This window comes from Musca domestica, unplaced genomic scaffold (assembly GCF_030504385.1).
Source record: "Musca domestica strain aabys unplaced genomic scaffold, Musca_domestica.polishedcontigs.V.1.1 5, whole genome shotgun sequence".
Classification (NCBI taxonomy): Eukaryota; Metazoa; Arthropoda; class Insecta; order Diptera; family Muscidae; genus Musca; species Musca domestica.
In genome coordinates, this window is record NW_026712346.1 from 8,933,976 (window position 1) to 8,947,114 (window position 13,139).

Sequence of the window (13,139 nt, forward strand, 5' to 3'; positions counted from 1 at the left end):
ATGCCGTCCCCGGAGTCCACCCCCCATCCATTGCAGCTGAAGAACGTCAGCTGCCTATACAAACCAGGATAATTTTGGCGCAATTACGTTCAGGCAAAGACCTAAAATGGTGTTTGGTTCAGGATGGTGTAGTCGTCTGAAGATATGCGTGACGCCTGCCCGGCATGCAATACAGGCCGCACAATACGCTGTATCTCTTTAATTGCACAGTTAAACCTACCCGACTCACTCCAGAAGATCTCTGGCTACAGCCCATTAAAGTAGTCGAATTTCTAAACCTGGAGCTGGAACCAGATTAGCAGAACGCAACACATGCATGTACTACTGCCACAACAACAACAACTAAGGAACTTTTAGTTTACATTGATTATTTGGGTCATCTTCTATTGGGATTGCGAACGTATTCGGGGTGTAAGAGACACGTCAAACGTGTTGTTTTTAAATATATCTACTAAAATCAACTACACTATAAAACCAACAATGGGATTAAGCATTCTGTTGTGAAATAATATTGTTGAAAAATATGTATAACAAACTTACTTTAAACCACTGTGCCTTTTATGTTTTACATCAAAGTCGAAGCAGTCGAGAAACCGGTTCAAAGTAAATAAGATATAGTGTTATAACCAAAATTTTATTCAAGGTCTATTACTTGAATTCGGCGATTAACTCCATTAATTCTTTGATAATAGTGGTAATTTGAAATTTGCTTTAATCTTTACATTGATAATTATCAAAGCATATACATTCATACGTATTAAAAACTATATTAATCGCATTCAAACTGATAAAAATATAATTAAAATCATTGGGTCACATACAAACAATTATAATATATGAAAGGTGATAAATGGTGTTATAAGCTATTAACACATTTTAACAATGTACACTACTACATACATTATCCTGAAAAATCGATTGTGAGTTGTCGTTTATTGTTGATCTTTATTTTTAATTCTTTTAGTTTTATTTTAAATGGGCAAATTTAAATTTAATTCTTTGAATTTTTAATGTACATTCTATCATTATTATGTTATTCAAAAAACACAAACAAGTTACTGCTGTAGTTAAGTTCGTATGTGAATTGGTGAGCTTAGTGTTGAATATTCAAATATGTGTATATTGTATATGATCTCAAGATGTTAGCTGCTGAATAGTGTATACAGTTATGCTGGCATTATATCCTTTCGCTCGAATCTTGATGTTTATCATATTTTAACAAACTTCCAATATTTGAAATTTGCTGTTCATTGATATTCTTGTTTGCAAAGGGCAGATTTTGAATTCAACATTAACTTATTCGTCCTGCATGTCCTCTGGCAATTCATGTGGATTTAGCATTCCTGGTATGTTGCGCTGCATTAACATTTTACTCTCTTGCGCTTCTCGTAGGGCGGCTTCCCGTTCTTCTAGATATAAATCAGAGTCATCCTCCCCAGTAACTTCCTATCGTTAGACATAAAGTGTTACTACATCAAATTTATGACCGCGGTATATATGTGCTTACCCGTATTTGAATTAAGAAATCTCTTAAGTGCTCCTTAAATGCTTGTACATTTTCGTCTAAATTGAATAGACCCGTAACAAATACCTTTATTTGGTTGTCTGTCAAGTGACTGAATGCAGATTTGAGCAATGAAGCCACATATTCTTGTATGAAAATTGTATTGTCTGGTATTGGACCAAGATTTACAGTAATCTTATTGTTTTCTACCAACGAGAACATATAAGCTAGAATAATTGCATGATTTCCAAGACCAGCCGTATGTGACGTATCAGTAACAACCGAAAATATCTGCATCAAAATGTCCGTAAAATACGTCTGATAGAAACTCTGTGCAGCTGCTGGATGTTGTTCTAAATTTTGGAGCATCTGTAATACGCGGTAATACGTCAGTGCAAATTTTAATTTTACAAATATGTTACCGTACCTTGTATAAAATATTTAAGCCTGTATCTGCAACATTACGCATGGTATGTTTAAATGCCCATACAACCGAATCAAAAACTAACTTGAATTGTGCTGGTGGTATGTTCAAGAATGCCTTGAAGCAATGGGCATTGACTGCTTGTAATAACTCATAAAAGCTTACGCGATGCTGTGGATGATCCTCAAAGTTTTTGTTAATCATATCTAAAGTACACTCAAAGACCGCATCAAAAATTTTCGGCACTTCATTCGTAATGTCACTTCGCAGTTTATGGACTATAACGCTCATAGATGAGAGAACTTTTGGTTCCCGTGCTGATGGTACTTTGCACCTCTGTAAAATACTTTTATAAGCATTTAGTTTAAAACAATAAATCTACACTAGATTACCTGATAATCCAAGAGAACCGCATCTAACAAAGGAGGGATGAAGTTATCCATAACAAGTTGATTGTCGTTAGAACGCGATACCCATTCTGATATGAGGTTTAGGGTCTCTTTTTTTACAACATGCATCGCCTTTATTAGTGGTTGATTATTGACATTAACGCCATTCAATTCAATAGCTTGAATAATGTTTTCTGATGTTATTTTATACACATTCAGCATATCTAGATAAATACGACCCAACTGAATAACGTATGCATGTCCTAGCGCTTTGCATGCTGCGACATTTGTTTTCAATATGCTTCCTAATTGCTTAACAGCTGTCATGTTTTTGAGGAAATCCACATTCTTAGAAGCGCGTGAAATTATTTCATCCCACACTTGGTTAGGCAAAAACATGTATTTTTCTATTAATATATCCTGTTGTACTTGATCTACTTGAGCCGATATCATATATCCAACAGCTTCATAAAATGTGTGCACCTGTAATAAAAAATACAATCATATTGTAAAAAAAGCTATTATTTCAGTCTGTTACCTGTTGTGGTTGAAGATCACAAATAATGCTGCTCATAGTACTCAATATTTCATCTATGAATGTACATGCCTCGTTTGGTTGTATCGTCACAAAATATCTTCTACATTTTATGGCTATTTTTATAAATGTATCGCATGCCATGTCCTGAACACCATCATGAGTTTCGTGCATGAATTCGAAAAGTTTGTTGACAACAGTTTTCAAGAATTTCCAATGTGCTCGCAAAAATCGTGGATATTGTCCAACTACGTACATAATATTCGATGCAATAATTGCTTTATTATCTTTACCCTTCTTTTGTTCGCATAAACCCAAGAGATCTTTAATAACAGTTACCAAAAATCGCTTTTCATCCTCTTCGCAGAAAGCACCTATAATAAAAAAATAAATATACAGCACCTTAGAATCTTGCTCATTATTATTTTATTTATTATTTTATTTTCTTATTTATAACTTTTACAGACCTGAACATGAAGTAACGCCATAGTTAAATGCAATTACATTGATCTATTATTTTCATCATGTAACACTAAATTATTATTATACACTACAAAAGTTTTGCCTTGAACATATTTCAATTTAAAGAATTTTACTTATTTGTAATTTGTGTTTTTCTGTAAAACAGATCCCTGAAGATGATTTCCGGGGGAAATCGAAATATTCTCTTAAGAGAAATAAAGATAATAAGGTAAAGGAGATTGCCAAAAACCGATGAATATGTTCAGAAAAACGTTAAAAACCTGCACATAGCAGGTCAACCAAGAGAGCATTAGTTTAACATTTACAACAGCTTATTCCGAAACGCAGAATGCATTTTATAATAAACTGCACCTGTACAGTCGTACAGCCACCACTTCTTATCAAAATATTATAACTAATGATTAATAGGTTACAGCCATAATTATAATCAGCGTTTAAAATTGCTGTCGGTTTGTTACAGTCTTCAAGATTTACTATGCTGTTGTTATGACAATGTCACTGCACATTTGGCAGTCACAGTCATTAAAAACAAAATCTGGGAATAATTAAGCATTACATAACTTTGATTGTTGTGTAAAATTTAATTTTATTTTTGGTTTTTCTGTATTCGATAGACCCTGGCAGCAGATCAATGTTTTCGGTTACGATGAATGTTACCTTCTTGTCGTCAGGCATCTCCATATCAGCTCTGTGAAAATTACACAGTAACAATTTTAATTTAGTAAATAAAACATTACCGTAGCACATCATATTTTTGTGGCTATTATAACTAGCGTGCAGCAAATCGAAAGCTACCAAAAATGGACAGTTGGGATCGGAATGAAAGATTCACGGAATGTCAAAAATGAACTCAACCCAATATTGTAGCTATCATGGAGACAAGCCACCAAGGTGATAAGGGACCTTGATAACAAAACTACAGTATTCGTGGGAATATTTGCATTACTCTGAACATGATTACAGAATTTCATATATTGTAAACTAGACAAAAGTCATCGATCCCTACTTGTCAATACACAATTTTTGGCCAATGGTTTATGATGCCCTTAAATAAATAAATACATCTGATTATATGTTTCATGCTTTTACAATTCGTCTAGTAATTTTCATTATATTTACACAATAATGTACTTAAATACAAGTGGACTGAGTTTTATTTACGACATTACAGTATACAAAATGGGAAAATAATATTCATTACAGCAAGATCAAACATTGACAAACAGTATAATCTATTAGATGACTATTTATTAAAAATACATCCATTAACAATTGTTTTACGTATGATAATTTGCGAATTAATACATCTAGGTACATACTAATTCATACTGGAGTATTCCGATCTAATGGGATAATTTGAGATTGAGACATTGTAAAAAATCGTTTCGTCCTTTTATAAAGATGAGTCTGACAACGCCATGGTTTGTTATGAATGATTTTAAGCACTTATTTAGTAGAATTTGAAGTTTTTTAGGTGACATTTTTTTATATTTGAGAAGCATATATAAGCTACGCATATAACAAATTTATATATAACTTTGTTCATATCTAAACAAGTAAGCAAAGGCTATAGTCGTGCGGGGCCGACCATGTGATACCCTACAACACTACAATATATTAGAAGCCTCCTTATGTCCAAATCCATTTTGGAAGATTCCGCTTTTGAAATTATATCACGGAGCACTGCCCAGATATTACCCTTAGCATTTTTTACCAGGGACATTTGCCCAATATTTACGCACTCCGTCGTGCTGTAAGCTGTGGTTTATATAAAATATAGAATATAATCCAATGGTCATCCAAAATGCAACAATTCTTCCCTGTCCTTAACTCTCTTCTCAGGCGTGTCGATTGACTTCAATTTTGTGATCAGGAATTTTTTTCTGTTTTTGGTTCATTTGAACCCCTAAATATTTTGCGATCATCTCCAAAAGTAAGAAGCCGCTATGCATCTACAAATTTAGACCCATATATATGATTTTCTTGACTACGATATTTGTATATATTCATCAACGAAAACAGCATAAAAAAGCCAGAAGCTCGTCTTTTGTGTATTTGAGATATTGCTTGTAAGTAATGACGGTATTTTTTGCACACAAAAGTAGTGGTCCATTCTAACCGCTGTCCTTAACCCTGACTACATGCGAGATCTCGAGTCCTTTGGTTTCTATTTGCGATCTTTTAACGGCTCCAAAATCAGGAACATTTTTAGTGGTTGGTCCATTTCAACCCCTAAATATATTGCGGTCATCCTTGAAAACAATGGCTCTTCTGAGCCTAACCCTACCCTTGTGAAATTTTTCGTGAAGATCGGACGATAATTGTAATCTGTATATAATAACCCTAACCCGTGTTGTAAAGTGAAAAATTTTACAAAATGTATACTTCAATATTGTAAGTCAAATTGAAAAAATCGCATGCGATAAAAATAATGAAAAAATAAAAAAATATCACAATATACTACAAAATCTATGACACCATTATTGGCACATTTCTATGCGATTTTTTAATATTTATTTCTCTTATGTTAAGACGGCATTCTGAATTGACAAAATTTGTCAAAATCGGTTCAGCCATTCTTGAGATATATGCATTCTAGCTAACATCCCCTTCCCTTGTATATTTACATTGTATATATTTCCCGATATATATCAGATATATTTACTAGCGGCATCTACGTAACGGTCAGAATTGACCTCTTTATCTATTGTGATTTCGCCGGGATTAAAAATAAATTTTATTTAAAACAAATGCTATGGTCTATTTCACCCGCTAAATATTACCCGATGATCACCAAAATTCGAAGACTTCTGGCCAGCCCTAAGCTCTAGCCCCGTGCTAACTTCCGCGTCGATTGGTCTATAACTGCGACCTGTAGAGCAACTGCAAAATCAGGAAATTTTTCAGTATTTGGCCCATTTCAACCCCTAAGTATTATGCGATCATCTCCAAAAGCAATAGGGTTCTATTCTGGTCCAGACCCCACCTCCATTCTAAATTTCGTGAAGATCGGGCCATAATTGCGACCTGTAGAGTGATTACAAATTAACATGGACAGACGGACGGACGGACATACATAGCTAGATCGACTCAGCTCGGCGAGCTAGGAAGATCCATATATACTTTCCTAAGTGGGAAACCAATATTTCGAGGTGTTACATAATTTTTGGCCCAATCCCACCCCCAACACATAGTGTTGCAGGGTATAAAAAGAACGACGATTTAAAAAAGGCCCGTATATTTTAACCGCTACGATTGCATTTGAACACACCAGATCAATGTGTTTTTGGAATTTTATTTTTTTATCTGATACAAAACAAATTTTTTTTTTGTTATCTGAAAGAGTGTTTGTATATTTTAATTGCAAAAGGAGAGGCTACGACTGGCGTTTCTTATTGAATGGATGAATTGCTGCTTATCAGGCATGTCGCAGGAACGAATTCCAACGAAAATTATTTTAATTCCGTATTTAGCTTCGCAAATTTTTTTCGGTTTGAAGTCATTCATTCTGGATTTTGCAAGTGAAATTGTATTTTTATGAGAACTTGTAACTTTAAAACACTTTCAAGTAATAAAAATGTCGTTTTAATAACAAATACACAATTAAATGTACATTTTTTATATTTTTATTCAAAATAATTAGCAAATTTTAATTGTTTCTCTATTGACGATGCCAATTGTTAAAAAAGTGTTGCCATATCATTTTTTCTTGAAAACCAGTTTTTTTTTTTTCAAAAAAAATTATTAATTTTTGAAAACTAAACAATGATACATTGAAGCAAAGATAAAAACAAAACAAAAAAGCTCAAAACAGTAATTTTGTGCAAAAATGAATTTTGGAATGTAAATTGACGTTTTAGTTATTTAAGGCAAGCACAGGGTTTATGGGTTTAAACTAATCTGGTGTATTTTGTCTTTATTGTGTTTTTACTTTGCGCCTCAATTACAGAAACAATCGAAACTCCCGGCATTGTGTAAAAATTAACAAAAATAATTTTCTTTTCGCACAAAAAAATTCTTTTAATCAGAATTTTTTTTTTTCACAATTTCTACTTCTACAGTGATTAGAAAATCATGTGGTTTTTTTTTGATTCCTCATTTACTGGCTCTTAAAAATCTGCTGAGCTTGGAAAATTACTTGCCTTCTGGTTGTATTAAGATTAATATTAACTTCGCGCTGGTATATTCCTCATATATTTCATTGATTGATGGTCAGAAAAACTTAAAACTAAGTCAGCAATTGATGGGTTTCTGTACATTCCGTTAGGGTAATGATATAACTGAAGAATTGTTGGACAATAATTCCATGATGTTTTGCGTTTTAAGTGTCCTAAAAATTAATTCTTTACTGTGCGAGGTAAGTTGTATTATCTTGTAGCAATTAACGAAGTATATACTTTGTATTTATGGAGCGACTCCGCCGTCTTCATTACGATAAATAAAATAGTATAAGCTATACATTTTATGATTATGGTTTAGAAAATGTTAATTCAGTGAAGCTATATGAGCCTTTTGATTTTCTGGCTAGTATTCAAACTGTTTTAATAGACAATGACTTTTAATAACATAGAAATTTTATTATTATTATTTTAAAATTATTTATAGGTTTATTTATGGGGTTTTGTTGTACATTGACTGAACTCGTCAACTACGTTAGTAGATATGAAGGAGAACTTATCAATATTGAAGAGATTGTTCTTGCTCCTCTGTTGACCTACATATTTTAGACTATAATTTTTGTTCGTCTTTTCTAGTACAGTTTGAATGTCACGCGTTTGATGTGTGAAATCTTCTCTTTCTCTCTCTCTCTCTCTTTCTTGATTCTATCTCAAGGCGTCGCATTGGACACGAGCTAGAATTTACCAAATGATCTGAACTTTCTCTTTCAGCATTCTGGCAATTAAAACAATAAAAACAGCAGGTTTCTTTGCCATTCATTGTGAATGGACAAAAAACGTTTGTCCGCACAGGTTGTCTTAAACAATTCCCTGGTCCGTGTCCGTGCTTTAAACAGTTCAAGCATATTGTTCGAGGCTGACCTTTTTGTTGAAGGTGGTTGGTTTTGCAGAAAACTGCTTTCGAAGGAACTGTTCTTAGTACACTGCACTGTTCTGAATTTTATAAGAACCTCAGACACGCTGGTCGGTGATAGATTTTATGTCTTAAGTTCTTCTATTATGTATGTAGGTGGTAAAAAATCTGTTTTTATTTCCGATTGAAAGAATGAAAATCAACCTTGGATTCGGTTAGAGCTTTCTTATAAAACTCCAATTTTTCAAATGCAGATATCATAAACTCGTAATCGGCACGAAATAATTGTTGCGACTGTTCAATACGAGTTGCTAGGCAAGAACTGTCTTTTTCAATCAACAATAAGCGTATAGTTACACATTTTAATTATTAGTTTCTTTTTCCAACATTCAAAAGAATAACTAATTCTTTCAAGTTGTATTTTTTAACGATCCATATCCATTTAAATACACGTGTTCAACTTTCGTTTTTGACACCAAAATGCACTTACAAGAAGGTAAAGTCACCTAAAATCATTTCAGACTAACGACTAAAATATTTCAGATGTGGCTGACAAAATACTCCTATAAAATAAATATAATCTGTATGTTTTTATTTATGTAAATACTTGGCACAATCCAATTATGTGCAAGTCGCCATCGTCTTCTATTCAAAAATGGTATTTCGGTAAGGCAACCAACGGACGTAATAATAATTAAAAAAAAAAAAAATAAATAAATAAACAAATTTTCTTTTTGGAAACAAACAATTTTTTGATAGTAGGGCAATGGGTAAAATGTGCTTTTACACCCAGACGAAAAAAGTAAATGAACTGAAATAAAAACTTGATTGTCTGGGTAGCAATTGCTTGTCTGTCTTAAACAAAAGTTCTGTGAACAGGCTATAAATTTAAGTGAATGATTGTACAAGAGTGTTCAGGGGACTGACAAGTTTTTACTGCTTTTAAACTACATAGCCTCCTTAAAACCAGCGTTCGAAAATAAACAGTATGGTACTGTACCGTAGTGTTCTGTACCATTCCGAGGTGGAGTGATACACTAAGATAATGTACCGTACCGGAGCACAACCCTTAAAAAATAGTTTAGTGATACTGTACCGGAGCACAACGAGAATCGTACTGTAGATGTTTGATGTTTTTAATAATGCAAAAGTTACTAAAAAATTCAATATTATGAAAATAAAAAAGCCGAATTTATTTTATTTGTCATGTATGTTTAGATTGGTTGCGAAATTGAAGAAAGTAGAAAAATATGGGAATAGGTAGGAAGAATAAAAAGGACCAAATCTGAAGTGATAAAAATTTTTATTTATCCATTGAAAATTTAAATTTTAAATTTTACGCGAAAAAAGGGTATTTTAGTGGTTGCATTGTAATGGGTTAATATGCAAATAATTTACCTGCTATTTCGTTCTATCGAAAAATCAATGAATGTATGTGTAAAAATCTAAATATTCTACAAAGTATGGCTAAGCGTTCAAAATCAGTTTTATGATTTCGATTTTTTTAATATGGTGCATGTGGTACACTACGATTTTTTAATGCTCCGATTGCGGAACACTATGTTTTTTAGTGCTCCGACTCCGGTACACTATAATTTTTTAGTGTTCCGACTGCGGTACACAACGATTTTTTAGCGATCCGACAGCGGTACACTACGATCATCGTTGGTAGTTTTACCGGTACACTACCGCTAAAATTTTTAGTGATACTGTACCGGTACAGTACACTATGTGTACTGTTTATTTTCGAAAGCTGCTTGAAACTGAAAATATGGTATAGTTACTTCAGAAATTTCTGTTAATTTATATGGATAAGAAATATTTTGCGGAAAGTTGTCATAAGAATAGACAGCGCGAAACACTTAGCAAAACATTCAGCGATTTCCGTATCGGAAACATATTAATTATTATCGACTTTTAATATACAAGAAGATGTTCTTCCTTATAAATTATTATTATTATATTTAAAACTTTTTGTTCACTTTTTGTTATCACTGTTTTGTAGATAATCTTTGTACGATCTACAAACATCTATTGTATACCTTGATCTGATGATGATGAATTGAGTAGTTATTATAGTCAATGCCGGACCAGATTTCTTATATTTTCGAAAAAGTTTGTTCTTAGAATTTTTAATAGTTAACAAATTAGGCGTAATCCAAGGAAGTTTTTGGAATTTATTTTTTCGATTTTAGGAATACATTCTTTGAAAAATATTTTAAAAATGTTATAAAATTTATTTATTGCGAATTCATGTTCATTAACATTATTACATTTTATAATATGTCAATTGACTAAAATAGACTGTATAACCGTGTCTGCAAGTGACCAACTCCTGTTCTTATCGTTCATGTATTCGATTTTGGTACATCAGTGTGAGTTTAAACACCCAACACACATTCGTAGAACACACAATCATCTTCTTTGAGTGAAACTTTGCCTTTACCTAAGTCGTTTACTTCTTCTGCTCTCTGTTTTTAAAAGACAATTGTGTTCAACTGCACGCTCAAATTCATTCCTTTCCTATCTTTCGGGAATGATTCATTTTCTATCGTACTACAATTCGGAAAAGTTTTATTTCTTTGTGGTGTTCTATCAGTGGTATCAATCGAGATTTTAACTATACTTCTAACTACTCGGTTCATTGCTATCTTCACTGGCAGCCTTTGAATTCAGCATATTTCTTTCGTCTACGATGACATCTCCAGCCAGCGAAAAATTTCCAGTTTCCACATCCCATACTTTAATAAATTTGATTTATATTTAACAAGTATGGCCTTTGATGACTTTTCGAACGTTTCCACACCTCACATTCCCACACCTGCCGACCGAGGGGCGACCTTCCTTTTCGTAGGGATCGCGTACACATTATGATCCGCATCATAATGGGAATTTAGTAGGAAATTGAAATCCAGCTACCGAATCTAATTCATCAGCTAGTTTGTCAAATAATAAAACATGTATTTTAATTGTTTAAGAATACAATTATTCTAGATTTAAAAACTTTTAAACTCATACCAAAATCTACATTACAGTCCACAGAATCAATAACTTCTAAACTCATTAAAGTCAATACACATTACTTTAATGTAATAATTGTTAGTTTCTAATAGATCTAAACGGAACATTAATTCTAACAGATAAGCTTAGGAAATCTGAAGGCATATAACCATTTAATATTTTTAGTAAAAACATGGTTTTCAATCAAACAAAATCACTATTCCAATGTAAACCTCGTAAGGCAAATAGCAGAATTTTTTTTGCACGGATTCTATTTTTTCTAAGTTTATTGCATATTGAGGATCCCATACAACAGAACCGTATTCTAATATAGGTCTAACAAGAGATGTAAATAACTGTTTTGGATAGGAAAATTTCCTTGGCCCACCGTTTAAAAAAACCTAGAACACCGTTTGTTTATTTACCATTGTTATTACATGGCTATTAAAAGTTATTTTTTATCTATCAAGAGGCCAAGATCAACAAATGAATCTACAGTTGCTAATCAATCCCACAGCGGCCGGTTCCATGTACCGGATTGACTCGGAGGCATGTTTCTCCGACCAGGGGCCGCCAACCCAGCAAATACATGTTCGTGTTCGTCCATTTTTCTGATGTGGGAGCAACATTACCCGGAATGTTTGCTCCGTATTCTCTTGGTCCGAGCCGGGATCGAGACCAACCCCGGACCATGGTTCTGCTCCGTTTGTCTTAATCGCATCCACCACAGATCGGTTTCAGTGAGATGCAACGGATGCATGGAGTGGGTGCATTTCCGAAATTGTTCCGGCCTAAACCGGATACAGGAGTATAGCGATAGGGACTACATTGCTTCCTGCTGCGTCAATGTAGACCCCAGTGAGTCTTCATCTTCGGCGTCCTCATCGTCGTCGCAATATGAGACTCCCCCGCAATCTCCTCAACAGCAATCTACGCAGCAGTTGACGCCACACATTACTGTTCAGGTTCCGGATAATGCATCATTTCTCCAATTTAATTGTGATGGTCCCAGAGGTAAGATCAACGAAATTGTAAGCTTTATGAGTCGGAAGAACATCAAGGTCGCAGCGATCCAGGAAACGAAGCTGAGTACCACCTGCAGGCTTCAAAGTTGTGATGGATACAACGTACTGAGGAAGGATCGCTCCAGAGGTGGAGGATTAGCGTTCCTATTGCACCACTCTGTCCAGTACAGACCTATCTCGCCTGAGCTTGACTCTAGTGACCCGTACATGGAATGTATGGGGGTAGCGGTCAAGTGTGGAACGGCGAGGTAGAGGTCCTCAACGTGTACATTCCGCCGCTAAATAGCTGTGCCCCACGTTATATGTCTAATATCAGTTCACTACTGGTAGGCAATAACCGTCTGGTGCTAGGGGATTTCAATGCCCATCATGAGTTATGGCATTCCGTCCTAGGTAATGACCAGAGAGGCATGGCGCTGGCTGAGCAAATTGATAGCTCCATGTTTTGCACAGTGAATGAGGACGCGTCCACCAGAATAAGGGGAGACTGCCACAGTTCTCCGGACATATCCATCGTGTCCCCAGGTCTGACGAATGACGTAACTTGGCAATCAGTTATTTCTCTAGGCTCAGACCACGTCCCCATTATTATCGCCATCAACGGACCACCCGACTTCTGTTGAATCTGAACGACGCACTTTCCTTAACCACGGGAAAGCCAATTGGCAAGAATTCAGAGAGTATACCAATCGCCGCTTCAGAGAACTGCCCAACCCATCTGATGTTAGGTGTTTCCGGGACATCATCA

General features: G+C 34.5%; 1 protein-coding gene across 1 annotated transcript in view; it reads right to left on the bottom strand.

The window, feature by feature from the left end:
* Nucleotides 1-615: 615 nt before the first annotated feature.
* Nucleotides 616-13,139, bottom strand: part of LOC101896950 (exportin-1) — a 44,840-nt gene continuing 32,316 nt past the window's right edge. Inside the window, exons 3-7 of the mRNA XM_005188905.4 lie at nt 2,856-3,226; nt 2,321-2,800; nt 1,932-2,264; nt 1,508-1,873; nt 616-1,446 (exon numbers count right to left, since the gene is read on the bottom strand). Of these exons, the coding sequence (XP_005188962.2) occupies nt 1,297-1,446; nt 1,508-1,873; nt 1,932-2,264; nt 2,321-2,800; nt 2,856-3,226 (1,700 nt within the window). The 3' untranslated portion in view covers nt 616-1,296. The remainder of the gene's footprint in view (nt 1,447-1,507; nt 1,874-1,931; nt 2,265-2,320; nt 2,801-2,855; nt 3,227-13,139) is intronic.